The sequence below is a fragment of the Pollachius pollachius genome, assembly GCF_949987615.1.
Source record: "Pollachius pollachius genome assembly, chromosome: 5".
Taxonomy (NCBI): domain Eukaryota; kingdom Metazoa; phylum Chordata; class Actinopteri; order Gadiformes; family Gadidae; genus Pollachius; species Pollachius pollachius.
In genome coordinates, this window is record NC_136938.1 from 15,092,447 (window position 1) to 15,108,115 (window position 15,669).

General features: G+C 44.1%; 1 protein-coding gene across 3 annotated transcripts in view; it reads right to left on the reverse strand.

Moving 5' to 3' along the window:
• Positions 1-1,026: 1,026 nt before the first annotated feature.
• Positions 1,027-15,669, reverse strand: part of neo1a (neogenin 1a) — a 148,353-nt gene continuing 133,710 nt past the window's right edge. For 2 of the 3 annotated variants that reach the window (XM_079736418.1, XM_079736416.1), the window contains exons 17-29: positions 13,435-13,610; positions 12,198-12,336; positions 11,507-11,614; positions 11,160-11,354; positions 10,337-10,369; positions 9,399-9,461; positions 9,048-9,174; positions 8,359-8,612; positions 7,040-7,132; positions 6,482-6,661; positions 5,028-5,315; positions 4,385-4,521; positions 1,027-3,223 (exon numbers count right to left, since the gene is read on the reverse strand). In XM_079736418.1, coding sequence (XP_079592544.1) covers positions 3,137-3,223; positions 4,385-4,521; positions 5,028-5,315; positions 6,482-6,661; positions 7,040-7,132; positions 8,359-8,612; positions 9,048-9,174; positions 9,399-9,461; positions 10,337-10,369; positions 11,160-11,354; positions 11,507-11,614; positions 12,198-12,336; positions 13,435-13,610 — 1,880 coding nt within the window. In that variant the 3' untranslated portion in view covers positions 1,027-3,136. The remainder of the gene's footprint in view (positions 3,224-4,384; positions 4,522-5,027; positions 5,316-6,481; positions 6,662-7,039; positions 7,133-8,358; positions 8,613-9,047; positions 9,175-9,398; positions 9,462-10,336; positions 10,370-11,159; positions 11,355-11,506; positions 11,615-12,197; positions 12,337-13,434; positions 13,611-15,669) is intronic. The other variant, XM_079736417.1, reaches the window with a different exon arrangement.

Sequence of the window (15,669 nt, forward strand, 5' to 3'; positions counted from 1 at the left end):
GAATTTGGCAAAGGAATTTTACTGTATGTTATTGCAATGACTGTGCCACCTTGTAGCAATTCCTAGTGTGGAAAGTCAAGTCCTTTGATGTTATTTTCCATTGAATATGATAAACTAAACGTTTACAACATGTCTGACGAGACAGCCTGGAAGGTTTGTAAAGCATAGCTGTAATCCATAGGGCGGGGACACATGCTCCCCAATATTTAGAGTAAAAAAGTTCCACTCATCTGAGATAGTTTTAGGTAGAGACGCAAGAGATAATCCCCCCCCATGTCCAATGTCAACACATCAGTGAATCATCCCGATAAAAACAATCAAGCTGAACAATTATTTGTAAAATAACAAAATGATCTCTGTCCTGCCCTTACAAAGTGATCCGACACGTCTGCCAAATCAGTAATTTCTAGCATTATCTGATCCGCCAAATGTGACATGTGTGAAGGAGTGAGATGGGGTAAGAAAAATTCCCACAGTCATACCATGTAGCCACAGCTAGGAATGTGTTTCAATCAGCACAGCAACAAATGTTTTAATATTTCTCATTTTGCAAGCTCAAAGGGGTCTTCTGTCAGCGCTGATTTGATGTTACAGAATCTACAAAATTAGGGCGAGTGGTTTAACTATTATTCTGCTTATTATCAATACATTCAAATCAAATTACTTTCAAACATGTTAACTACAAAAACATTGTTGTGGAATCCGTAATATTTGATAGAAAGCAATAAATAAGTCAAATAGAAATGAAGGCACACCTTTAGACTTTGATGGTTGCGAAATAATGGTCTAGACAACCCGATTCTCTGAGAGCCTGTCCCCAAAACTATGTGTGCCTAAATGCCTGCAAAAATGTAGCTTGTTCACTCACACCGTCACATCCACCTTTGAAACCAAATCCCTTTAAATAAGGTACAGAATACAGCTTTGTAATGCATGTATGGAATCTTGAATGTGTAGGTATATCAAAACCTGCAGCATATTTAGCCAAATGTAAAAAGACGACAAGTAGGTAAATTAACTTTGTTAGTATTCATGATAGTTTGTATTCACAATGTATAGGAGCACCGATAAAAAATAAAGACTTTTTTTTTTTTTTTTTTTTTAAAGCCACAGATATTTCCAACAGAAAGCAAAGACTTCTGTACATAAACAAGCAACAACATAATTCATCCAAGGCAGCACAGCAAACACTGCCACTCAGTCATAGCCTCGACATAGCAATAACAAAAACAAACCAAAAGCAAAACAAGAAAAATAAAACATAAGTCCAGCTGCTTGCTGCTAACCTAGGACACTACTTTACACAAACCGCTTGATATTTAAAACACAAAATATGTAAGAAATGTATTTTCAAAAACTGAAAAAAGTGCAATAAAGGTTTAACTGTTTACAACTTAACAACTATTTCCCAAATAAGTCCTGTTCTCTGTACCATTTTCTGTTATTAATCCAACATTTCCCCCAGAACATGTTCCTTTTATATTCATGATTAAAATCTCTTAGTTATATTAACATTCATGAGGATGCACATTAATGAGAAACATGGTATTCACAAAAGTAGAGCCAAATTACTGATGACAACATTTCTTTGGGTAAGATGAAAAACCAGCTTTGTAGATCACTAGTTTCATTTTTTACTTCTTTACATTGGACTTGTACAGAACACTTTATTTTCTTCATACAAAAACTACAATGTAAAAAAAAAATCTGGGAGTTCATTCAAAAGGCCGACATCTTTGCATCTGGTAAGATTTTGAGGGAAAAACGACGAGCCATGAAATTTGTGGGTGTTTCTCAAAGACAACCACACACATCCAGCAAACAATCAGTTTATTTTTAGGAAAACTGTATCCGAATCTCCAAGACAAAACCAAATATTGGCTTTTGGGACCTTCGTTGTAGCTTATCAGATGATTGATAACACTGGCTGTCATGCAAGGTTCTCTGGGCTTTCATTACCACCCCACCAAAAACAACCCCCTGACCTGAAAGAATGTTGTGTCATAGCTTGTTAATCATTATGGGTACTGCCTGGGGGTGACAACGATCGCGCCCTCGTCACAATACAACTTCAAGAGGGGTTGCGTCTTCGCGTCTGAAATGTCCAACATTGGAAAACACGTTGGTAAGGCTTTTTTTCTTTTTTTTCAAAAACAGAGCTCCCACAAAAAACAAGGGCCAACACGTTTTAATGTACATAGAGGAAAAATAAGGGTTTTTCAAAAGTCCATTCAACTGCACTGTGTAGAAACACCAAAGGAACATCACCTCTTCTGACATGAAAAGTATTCCATCCTTGCTAGAAATGAAATTATGGGAAGCCCAAAAAAGGAGGCAGATTCAACGGAAAAAAATTAAAATAAACAAGATATGTACATGTTTATAAAGGATATGTGAGTAAAAAATAATACATATAACATGGAAACCTATAAAAAGTCATGGCACAATATACGACACAATGTGTGTGGCAGGGAGGGGTGGTCAAAACAAGAAACGGGGGTTTATACGTGACGTCGCATGGATACTGTAGGCTTGTACAGAGGAGTGTTTTTCCAATGTTCACGTCACTGATTCAGCCCAATAGATATATAAAAATGCAGAAATGACACATATCAAACAAACACTGTAGACTGCGCCCGATGAGCACCAACATCAATACCAGCATATTTTTGGACTTTCTCCAAAAGTGTATCGCGCCCTCCTGTCATCCCACACAACAAAACCTGCCACGCGTCTCTCCTGGACTATTTTTATTATTTTTTCTTTCTTTTTTGCCAAGGACAAACTTCACAATCCTCAGCTTGAAAGCGATCAAATGGTCTCTGAGAATGTTATTTTTTCTTCTTCTTCATAAAAAGGGTAAAACGTCACACTCCTGCGTTCCTCTCATGGCCGTCTCCTTCCTGAGAGTGGGTAAGTGTTTAGCCAATAGCAATGTTTCATACGCAGCTGGATGCAGGCTCTCCCTGCACTGGGGGGTGGGGGGGGTTAGAGAGTTCCAATGGCGCAAGTAGACTGATGTGTCCATGGATGATACTTGGGGTGTATGTCACTTATGTCACTGTGTGTGTGTGTGTGTGTGTGTGTGTGTGTGTGTGTGTGTGTGTGTGTGTGTGTGTGTGTGTGTGTGTGTGTCTCATGGCGCGGTGGTGATGGCGTTCAGGTCCTTCATGAGGCCCTCCAGGTGGGCCATCTCCTCGGTCAACTCGTCGGGTTGGTAGCTCTGGGGGAGAGGAACAGGGTTACTGCGGGGGGCAGGGGAGGGGCACGGTGGGAGGGAGGCAAGCACCTGCATTTGAGAAGCCAGGGAGAGGAGGGGGGGGGGAGGGAGAGGAGAAGAAGGGGGGAGAGTCAGGGTCAGTCAGGGTCCTTGTACAGAAGGGAGTCGCATGGTTGAGGTAGGGTGAGGTGAGGCGCAGCATGCAGGGGGAAGGGGTCAGTAGGGCTGAAGCGTGAATCACAACGATGACGACATGAACGGGAAGAAACAAGCAGCCAGGAGAGGCCAATGGTGAGGAAGTTCTCAATGATTTGTCAATAACCAAGCATTGAAGAAATAACATTGTTTATGGGGTGGATGAAAAAAATGAAGGGCATTATTCAGGTTAAATTATAAAATGGATTAAAACAAATGATCAAACAGGCATTTTTTTTTTAAGTGATCAAAAGGCAGCCGACATAAAGGCCACAAAACAGTGAGTGAAGTGGGATAGAAAAAAGAGAAAGAACATACATCAAAGAACATGGTTAAAATCAACATCTGAGAAAATAGGAATCACACAATCTCTATTGCCCCCCCCAAAAAAATAAGTTGACCGATTACATCCGTTTTCCTAAGCCCCCATGATCTACATTGTATTAATACTTCACACTCTTCCCCATTACCTTCTCAAAAAGAGGCCACAATGCTGCAAATCCTTGGCCAATTCCAGGATACACTCAATGTCCTGCTAAATAATGATCTCTCATTCACTCACAAGTCAAGCTAGTCCTGCTATGCACCAGCAGAACGTCTGGGGCGAGCCTGGGGTGGAAACCAGAATCTGATAGAGGCGGCGTTATGCCTCATTTCAAGTTATGTTAGAGATATTCTACTGATGAGAAGCTCATCTCTCAGGTGGATGAAGCTTCTGGAAGGGGATTTTAAAAAGCATAGTTCTACACCGTGTTGATTAGTTCAGACGGAATGTTTCAGCTCGTCTTCCCACCGGACTTGACCAGGCGGGGCTGGCCAGTTTGCGTTCGCTGTGAGCCAATTACAAGCTTACAGATCACCTCCTCCAGCCCCGAGATCGGTCTCATGGCAGACTTTAGATTATCAATCTAGTGGCTGAGTTTTGAGACTAGGCATGGGCCCGACTAGAATCATTGTAATAATTCTCACGCTGTCTACGTCCTCCAGCATCTTGCTGGTCTCGGGTACGTCTGGGGCGCTGGGCACCGTCACCACCACGGGTGTGCGCGTCCGTCCCAGCGTGCCAATGGAGGCTGTCTTGACGACGTGTGGGTGGGTGGGGGGTCCTGTATAAAGACAGACATGCATGCAATGAGAAACCAACCTTTGTTTTCAACCATTACAATTTTTTTGAATGTGTGCATGTTTACATTGTTTACTCCATTTAAACTTTTGAACTCCGTTCAAAGCTTTTCACTTGATTTAAACCATTAAACTTTTCATAAGTGAGATGTTTTCAGGTGGCTTATTGGCAATCATGAGCAAAGTAGTTCCATATATTTTTATTATTATTATCATTTGCTCAAGAGTAAAACAAAGTATCGGATAGATAGGCAGCTAGCCTAAGCTATGGTATTGGTAATAGTGTGTGTGAAGGGGTCCCTGAAAGCATGTATTGGTAAAAAAGTGTGTGTGTAGAAAGTCCCCGGAAGCAGGTATTGGTATAAAAGTGTGTGTGAGGGGTGTGGGCGGGGGCGGATCGCCCCGTTCGTAATAGGAATGCCTTCCGTACTCAAACTAAGCAGGGCGGTGTGGGTATGGGAGCATGCCATTGGTCTCCGGTTATCCTCACCAGGTTGAGCCAGCAGTGGCGTGCTGGGCAGCGCCGACGACTCGTAGGTGGGGTGGCTGGTGGCAAAGCTCTTGAGGGGGTGTGCGTGGGCGTGCGGGTGGGCGGGACGGTGGGGGGGCAGGTTGGTGGAGTAGCTGGGCTCCTCCTCCGTGGTGCTGGAGCCGTGGTAGCTGCCGCTGCCCTCGGGGTCGCCGGCCAGCAGCTCAGAGGACGGGCAGGAGCCCTGCGATGAGGAGCAGGCTGCGGCTGGGGGAGGGGGCTCCACGCTGGGGGTGGTCCGCACAGATTCTGGGTGGGGAGAATAAACGTGATTGGCGGTGTGTGCGTAGGGTGTACTCCCTGCTGTGCACCCGGCAGGTGGGCTGTGTTCCTCCTCTGGCACACACAGGGGGGACAAAGCCCGCCATCCCTGAGTTCTGGTACGGCGCCGATCACACATAGAGGGATCCATACCTTTAAATTGGGTTTTGTAACTCAGCAACTGTTCCCTTTTGCTTCACTGTATTTTACTTTGTTGTTTCTGGACGCTTTGCTGACTGTGACAGTTTCTTAAATCGGTTAGATTACCACTACTGTTAAATGTAAAAAAAAAGAGAAATGCATTGTCTTTCAATATAGAATTAGATACCAACTGGACGACTTATATTCAATTAAGATAGAAAGTATGAGCAAATAGGATGGAAGGGTACATTTTTTGATGCAGTCATGAATGGAACTTCTAAAACACAAACGGAAAGAAATCCAAGGTTTTTGGCAAAGCATTTGAGTTAATAGAATAAATGCAACAAAGAAGACAAATTCAACAAGTGAATACATGTGGTATTCAGCATTAATAAGCTGTAGTTTAAGCCAACACATGTGAAAGCTCATTCTCATACCAAAAAAAACAACAACAATGAATAGAGAACAATTATCTAAAGTCGGAAGGTTCAGTTATTAGGATTATTCAGGCAAAAAAGTAGGGCTGTAGGGTATGGACTAAAATGTATATCACGGTATGATTTGATGCATAGACGGTAACGGTATTATATCATGGTATGTTAATTTTATCTTCTAATTTTGATATAGATGCCGAAGTATTTATTTTTTTGTAAGTATTTACGTTATTGTATTAACGTGTCATTTACTTTGTAACGCGTTACACACAACACTGTCTACCGGTAACGTCAAAATCCATACCATAGCGCAAATTCACACCGGTGTACTTCCTATACCGTTCATACCGTACACCCCTACAAAAAAAGTATAAATGTTCATGGAGAGATGCAAAACATATCTAACCCAACACCTCCATCTAAGCATGTCCAATCACAAAAATAAATCAGAACACATAATAACATTAAGCAACTAATATAAGATCTACCAAAACATTTTTCAATGTGTAAAACATGTACTGCGTGTGATCAACATGGCCTGCAGTTCAGCTCCTGGCCAGCGGGTGGGGGTCTTCTCACCTGAGGAGTCCACCCTGTCTAGATGGGAGACGGGGGTGGCACAGACATGGGGGCGGGCCAGGGGTTGCCCGGGACCCTGGCGGTAGAGGTAGCCGCGTGGCGGCGAGGCCAGGCTGCCCATGTGATAGTGGTGATGGTGGTGGTTGTCAAGGGAATGGATGGGGTGAGCGCTAATCACAGCTGTGAAAATGGACATGGACACACACCCATACAAACAGGATGACAAGCTTGACTTGATGTAAAGGCGTTCGGTGGCATATGTTGTTGAAGACATAAGCATGCAAGTCCCTATGGTCAACAGAAATAGCTGTGGGGAGAGATGAAGCGAAACTCTGCTCTAAATAAAGCACTATGTTCTGCAGACTAAACTGCCAGACATGGTAACTGAAAGCACAATCTATGCTAATCTTGTTCCTCCCCCATCCGGTGAGGTTGTACAGTAGATACTACAATGAGCCGATACAGATATAAATAAGACTGGCAGAGAAGGCCGTGGGAGATGGGCTTGTTGCACCAGGCTCCGCCCACTCACAAACCCACCAACCAATCCACACTTACGCTGAGGCGGCTGCGCGTCAAAGGGCATCATCATTTTAGTCCTCATCCCCCGTCGGCCTGATAGTGTTGACATGCTGTCCTCTGATTCGTGGCCTAAAAGGTGCGGTGGAAACCAGCCAATCAGAGAGTTGTTTTCTAATTAATTTGAGTTGCATGTGGTGACCTCACACCAGTGAGGAAGAAATCCCTGTTTTCTAGTTGCGTAATTCATCTTATTTTTTAGCTAACATTGTTGTTTTGGATCGTTTGTAAAGGAAGTGAAAGATTGGAATACTAATGCTTCGATCCATTTGAATGGTACACCGGTATGCCCAACCTGCTCTAGCCGGAACGTGACGTAATTTCCTGGCTTGCAGCACTTAAAGCCATCCTGTTTGTCATTGGCTAGTCATTGTTATTGTTAGCTACATTAGCCTTTTTTTAGGAAACCAGTAGGAGGCATCTGGATCACACCATAACATAATGTATGAAAAGAATGAAATGCGGTGCATGATAAGTGCTCAAGCCTACACAACATCAAAAAACCCTGACAAAACCTTGACAAGACAAACAGGGTGAACACAATGGCACATGGTTTCATTCAGGGAAGGTGTACATTTGTGGCAAAATAATTAAACGTATTCTTGCTCTGCATCCATTATAATATCCTATATTCTAGAAACATAGGTAGCACTAAAGGGGTACTCCTGACCATGTTTAAAGAATAGCCCTAAGCTATGATAGACCAGGGCCCCAAGACCAGCATTGGCAATAACCTATATTTCACCAGGGAGGTTGCTGTTCCTGCCCCCAAGCATGTTTGTAATTCACCACTCTTTTAAAAAGAAAAACCAATCCGTCCTTTAAAAAAATCTTCCAGGGTAGTGTTCATTCTAGATTGGCAGGGCGGCCGACTCCCCTCTTAACACCCCTTTGATATAGTTTAAAGGAGGACAGGTGTGTCACATCAACGGACTCGTAGTACAAACAAAGATGTCACTCATAAGACGAATAATGGGTCTGCTCCTTTTTACATACCAAGGCACGGGTAGTAGACTAAACTACTGACTGCACACATTAACCACGGAACATGTGCCCTGGTACATAAGAGTAGCAGATCCTTAGTGTTACGACCGACACCCGTGTTTATCCTATGATGACTCCCCTGTGAAAGGGTGACGGGTCTGGAGCAAGCGTCTCACCTAGAGATGGTGTCTTTTACGAGGCAAACCAGTCGACCAGGGATGATTGGGTACTGATTGGGTAAAATCCGAACCTCATAGGAGGAACAGGAGGAACCACCCTTCCCCTTCCCCAGTGGGGGCTGCAGCACCACTGACCTCGGTAGGAGTTGCGGCGCGGCTGTTGCTGCTGCAGGTGGGACACGCTGTCGAGGCCGCTGTCAGCCGGCGTGATGTCCTGGGAGCTGCGGGGGATGGGCGTGTCTGTCATGGCTGGGTTGGGGTCCGGGGACTTGTCCATGGGCTTGAGCTCCAGCCGCTCGTGGTGGATCCAGAGGTCCGGGGGCTTGAGGTCCTTGGAGTTGCCCTTGTACTTGTGGGAGCCGTTGGTGGACTTGGACGCAGCACGCTTCCTGGGAGGAGTGGGTGCAGAGAGAGCAGTTTCATGAGCCGCGTAGTCCTGATGATAAATATACTGGTATACCTGTTCATTCTTCATCACTAATTACAGTCTAGGTACAATAGATCTGGTGGAGTGCAAGAATACAAGGCAACACATTTCTATATTCTGGCTATAAATCATTTATTTTTCCATCCATCCATCTATCCATGAATTGATTACAGTTATGCACCAGGAAACGGGTAGTAGACACCACTGGTGAAAACAAGTATCCTACCGGTGTCCTTGTATATTAAAGCAGCAGACCTGAAATGTGACATGAGCGACAACGTGTTTGGCCCTACACCCCAAATATAAAAGGCAAGAAGCCTCCTGAAGAAGTGGGTCAACCTAGGATGGGTGAATGGGAGGGAACAACATAGAACACAGGAGAAGAGGGACGCTGTACTTTTTCTGGTGGGAGGTGGTGCGGCGGGTGCACAGGAATGCCCCGACCACCACAACGATGATGGTGAAGGCGCCCACCGAGATGATGATCACGATGACCAGGATGTTGTCAGGTCCACCGGGCTTCCCTGAGGTGGGGGGGGGGGGGGGGGGGTGACATGCGGTGAGTAAGATCGAAAAGATAAAGCCTGCTATATGTTTCTAACGACAACATCACAACTCACTGTTAAGTTTGTGCAGAACAAACTTTGCTATTAGTTTGATTTGTAAAAATCTAAATCAAAATCGCCAACTCCTCAACTTTAATGGGCAAGAACAAACATGAACAAAAATGAATAAGGGAGCATCTTACCGACTGCGTTTCCAAAACTTTCTGAAAGGGGGTGGTTACTTCCCGGCTTTACTGGAGGGTTGGCTGGAAGGTGTGAAAGAGGTAGACTACTGGTAGGCCCGTTTCAATAAAGAGCCCCGGCCCGTGATCACATCAGTGACTGCGAGGGAAATCCCTCGCAGTTTAACCATTGATATATAAGAAGACTTAAACACCAGATGCAGTCATTGGGTGAATTAAGACAACCTGACTATGGTGAATGTCTCACAGTAACAGACAATGAACTGAAACCAAAAAAGCTGGTTCACACTCAATATGAATGAATGAGCAATGTGCGTCTGAAACAGGCAACGATTCAGCAAAGACATGGCTCTAACATATAGTTAGAACTCCATGAACTAGTGATATTTATATTTTTTGTGAATAACCAAACATAGTGTTCTTTCATTGTTATAGGTTGATCATGATATAATGTGTTCAGTTCATTGCCAGTTGGGAAAGGATAACAATATTTAATATGACAAACAAATAATCTTTGCTTGTGCCGTAATTTCTCATATCTATCCATTATCTCAGATACAGTATCCTCAAGTTCCTACACCAATAGAGTGTATAACAAAGTCAGTAGAGAAGATAAGGTTCCTGGGCAGAAAGATAAGAATGCATACATTATACGGTCAGCAGTGCGCACAGAGATAGCGAGAGAGCCGGCGAATAAATAATAATTAATTCATTGAATTTATATAGAGCTTTCTGGAAACTCAAAGCGCTTACAGTGAAGGGGGGGAACCTCACTAACCACCACCAGCGTGTAGCACCCATTGGGTGACGCACGGCAGCCAATCAGCGCCAGAAAGCTCACCACACACCAGCTTGAGGTGGAGAGTAAGGGAATTAATGAATAAGCCAATTATACAGGGGGATGATTAGGAGAGAAAGGGTGTGGTGAAGGAGTTTACCTTGGTCATTAGCCATTTTGTCAGATGACTCAGCTTAACAGGCCAAAGGAGAGCAGCGAGGGAGAGAACATAAAGCAAAACAGTTAGGCGAAAAGAGCAGTGGAGGAAGGCTGGCAACAACAGAGCACGGAGGGAAAGAAGAAGAGAGAAGAGATGGGAGTCGCAGGGTAGTGAGATAAAAGAGAGAGAAGGGAGAGTTAAACTCTCGAGCACGACATATCTAAGTTATGTCTGTATGTACGAGAGATGTTACAAGGCAAACATCTGAAGGAAAAGATAAGAATGCGGCTGGCGACCAGGTGAATGATTTATAATGACCTATCGATTTTTATTGAGCATTGAGAAGACCTGCGTGTTTTATTAAAAACCCTGTGAGAAATTGTATCTTTAAACTGTACTTCAAAATATATGCAGTCTTGGAAAATTGTTCACCACAGAAAGGGGCTGACGCATCATAATTGCTGCGATGCTGGATTCACACATGAAGCTGTGGTGGTTGCTGGCCAGACACACAGACAACATACAGCCCCTGAATCCTTCAGCATCCCAACCATAACGAAGACGAATCCCAGGGAAAACATCCATTATCTGTCGTTCTGTGTGGGCCCATACAAATTTAGCTCGACACTAAAGGGCGGCAATAATGCTCCATGTAATAATTGCAGTGATTGTTACTTAGCTACTGAAGCAATGCAAGATACAACCTGCGATATGTTAATAACTGTCGACAAAGATGTTTACTGTATCACATTAAGGGGGCCGGGGGGGATAGCGGTCAAATTGAAATCGAGAGCAAATGGCGTCGGAGTCACTTCCTCCTTACTCTTGGGGGTGCGGAACTGCACGGCCTCCGACATGGGGCCCATGCCCTTGGAGTTGCGTGCCTGGATCTTGAAGTAGTAGGCGGTGTCCAGCGTGAGCTCCTGGATCTGGTGGGTGAGCCGGTTGCCCACCACCGGCTCGATCACCCAGTCATGGACCTCGGCGTTGACGTCCGTGCTGTAGTAGATGATGTAGCCTGCGGCAGGGTCGCACACACAGACAGACAGAGGGAGGGAGGGATAGCGTTTGACAGAATGGTTTGATTGTTCACCGATACAGACATCGAGCTGGGCTGGAACACACAGAAATAGATATGTGTATGTGACTGAGTGAGTGAGAGAGACTGACCAGTGATCTTCCCGTTGGCCTCAGAAGGAGGCTGCCAGTTGACAATGATGGTGCGGGGCTTGCCCTCCTTGCTGACCACGGTGACGTCTTTCGGAGCCGAGCTCGGGACTGAAGTTCAGAGGACAGATGAGTTAGCGTCAGGACAACCGTTTGTACCGATAACAATCCCAATGTGCCTAACCTACCCGCGTGCACATATTCAGGTGTATTGGAGTTTGTGTAACACCAATACACACTCCATTGTGACCCTGAGCTACTTAATGTAGTAATGCTTTCATTGTTTGTGAATACATTATGTTTTTCTGCTGGTTTATGTATTTAAAAGGTACAATATTGATATTTTCACAGAACTTTTTGATGTTACGTGATGTTGATAAATGTAGTTTAGTGGCCAAAATGTGTCAGTCATGTAGATGCTAAATCTAAGGCTACAGGGATCTATGTCAACTCTGCAGCATCAAGAGAAATATTATGCTATGTTTTCAGCAAGCCTTGGTTTTTGAGGGTGGGCTCGGTTTGAAGGGCATAGGGATAGGGTGGGAGCAAGAGTGTTTATCTAAAATTCTGACTAGAGCTAGCTTAAAATCTTGCATATAAAGTACCCCAAAAAATGTAATGCACCTTTAAAATGTTTGTTGTGTACAACAATATTTCCTGTGTGTGTATATATATATATATATATATATCTCACTGGTCTCGAAGGTGGTGCCTTGAGCGGTCATGCTCCACACGCTGGAGCGGCGGCCCTTGGTTACCATGACGGAGAACTCGTACAGCGTGTTGGGCTTCAGGCCCGTTACCATGTAATTCAGACTGGTGGAGTTGGCAGTCTACACACACACACACACACACACACACACACACACACACACACACACACACACACACAGTATGTTACACACTTTGACCAATAAGTGGAAGAGTCATTAGAGAAGAACGGCTTCTGCTAAAACACAAACTTGTGCTTAATATCAACACACATCATTTCCGTTCGGGCGTTCAACTACGAATGACAAGTCTGCATTGTCGGGGATGCAGAGGGGCCTCAGAGCCCCCCCCCCGAGGGGGGTGTCAAACGGAGGGCAGTAGGGTAAGGCGGGGGAAAGTGTTCTGGTCTTTAGGAACAGGAAGCAGCGGGCTTTTTAATAATGCAAGAGGTACTCCCACTAGGCTCTCTGGCTCAGGGGAAGGAGCAAGAGAGATGCGTCAGAGAGATAGTGTGTGTGTCCCAGTCATTACCGACACACGCATAGATACATGTTGGTTTTTCTGTACAGGCATGTTGGTAATGTGCTCCGCTGAGATATTCATAGTGTAAGGCGTTTGAGTATTCATGCTATACAGTGGTTTTATGGAGAGTGCAGTGCACAGTAGCCAAGAAAAGGACAAAGGGAGAATGGTACAGACTTGCCTATTGAGTCTTAGACACTCTCTAACAAAGCCGCAGCGATAGCCTGCGCTCTTGGCAAAAACACCCTGTCACGCCCTTTTGTTTCATTTCAAGTCTCTAGACAGCAACCATTTAGAAAGGTTGAATTATCTACAGTGATATAGTATTAAGATCAATACTTCCAAGATATTATTTTATTAAAGTAATATAATAATATAAAATACATACTTTAGTATACTTATAGTATTATTTGATACATTTGGTATTAATGGCTCTAGTTACAGCTATAGCATAAAGTGGTGTGTGCGTTAAGAATGCACCATCAGGCCTTCAATTGTTTTATAGCGCTCAGTTCATCTTGTCCTTGTTGAGTAATTATCAACCCACCCACACACACACAATCCTAATAGTCTTTTTTTGGTGAGATGATCGGAGGGTTGATTTGAACTCTTTGACTTAGGGACTGGTCCTCTCTCCCACGGCAATCAATAGGGTCTGCCTCACAGGGAAAATAAAAGGGGTTGCTTCTCCGCCTTACCTTCATCTTGGTGTTGGCAGGGATGTTGGTCTTCCAGCGCACCGTGTAATAGCGGGTATCCGTGATCTTCTGGTTCTTGGGCAGCGAGTTGTCAGCCCAGGTCACTTTGATGGTGTCGTGGCTCAGCACCGAGGCCTGAACGCCCACGGGAGGCAGCATTGGGGAGGGGTCTGGCACTAGGGTGTATGGAGCATGGGAGAGGTCATACAGGTCAACAACGGGGTCTAGGGGGTCTGCATGCCAGCAGGTGAAAACCCACGTGAAAACACGCAAATTAAAACGACGATGACCAAAATTAAAAAACACACACACACAGCGAGAGTGAAAGCAAGTCAGATAGAGAGAGTGATAGTGAGAGAGAGAAAGAGATAGAGAGAGAGCGAAGAGATTAGGAGAGAGAATGAGATGGAGAAAAAGAGTGAGAGAGAGAGAGAGAGAGCAAGATAGTCAGGGAGAGAGAGAGGCGTTGGCATGGACACAGATATGGAGATGGATACCAGATAAGAGCAGAATTCACCCAAAATAATACAAATTAAGTCATAAGCAAGATGCAGGGATGACACAAACAGAATCGGGTTCATGCATTAAAATGGAGGGAAGGGTCAGGGGGGGGGGGGTTGGGAGGTTGGGAGGATTTTGGAAGGAAGAGAGAAATAGAATATTCTATTAGAACAAACATACAGAACATACATCTATTCATCTAGAGGCTACATTATGCGGCAAGCTAATACTACATATTCTTCTGGTATTTTCGAATAACCCAGTTTTGTAGGTAAAATATAAAAAGAGAGGAAAAGATATGGGCTTACAAGGTTTACAATAGTCAGTTTGAATTGTAAGAGAAAAATAAAGAGGTTTCATCCTATCCTATCATATTTGAACACAAAAAATAACTACCCTAAAGCAATGACGACAACGAAGAGACTGAATCCCTAGCCAATTCCCAGTTCAAAGTTTTTAAATGTCATCAGAACAGAGGTGGAAAAATCCTGTGACCCAAATGGAAATGCTAAGGAGATGAGGATCACACTGAGTCGACATCATACAATACATTTCTTTAAAAAATCAAAGATAGAGTGCATCAAGGTGCAAAATAGAGATAGAGAGATACAAAGATATAGAGATACAAAGAGAGAGAGATACATACAGACAGATACAGAGAGAAACAATTAAACTCAACATTCTCAGCATGGACAATATCAATCCCTTTAAAGGATAAGGGAACCCCCTGTTTCAGCTCCAATTCGTACACTCAACATTTCAATGTGTTTTGTTTTGAAAGCTCTAGGAAGGAGGGGACGGTGTTATCCCCATACTCCCAGCAACTTTTGCTACTTTTCATAAGCTTGTAAATGTGTTGAGTATTAGCGTAATAATGAGATGATATGAAATATGCCACACACCGTGACGTTGTATTATAGTGTCTGAGACACTAAGCCCTCTCTCAGAAGCAGCCTTCAACATTAATCACTGCCCAGACGAAGCCACGCACATCCACAAACACACACACCCTGGCGTTGGCGTAGCCTCTCTGGGTCACTTACACATTACAGAAAGAACAGGACTTGAGTTAGGACCAGAGTAGAACATTCACAATCTGGTGGGCGGAGACTGGCCCGAAGAGAGGATTTTAATCCGGTTTAATCAACATTATTCTTTGAGTTTTACAGGGACACAATTGTAAAGACTTATGTTGAAGATCATAGAAGACAAACTAAGACACTAGTACTAAACTAGTTCACTGGCACTCAGCGCCTGTGTCGGGGAACATGGGTGAGAAGGGGGACGGCTGAGCCAAGGACCCTAGGGTAGTCCTATGTGAGCCGTTACGGAACCTCCAAGAGAGGCAGTCTGGAGAGGCTGCCTCTCTTTAAGGAGCAACCGCCAGTCCCCCAGTCTAGCGCAGTAATAAACGTACGCTGGCAACACCCACACATAGCATACAGAGATTTAAGGTGTTTAGGAGATCTAAAGGGCTGATTATGGTTCCACGTTTACGCAACCCAATGACCACGCACTCGCTTCGACCTAGTCTTGAACCTTTATGGTTCTGCGTCAGGTTTACGTGTCGCTATGCATGTCCGTGGTAAAGAGAGAACAAATAGTTGGTATTTGTCTGTAAATGCCATTACTTTACAATTGGTCTACTACTAGAAGTTTTGATTATGGTAGGGTATGGATTCTAGCAACTTAAAAGCTGAATACAACTCAAACAATGTGCAACAAAAACAGAAG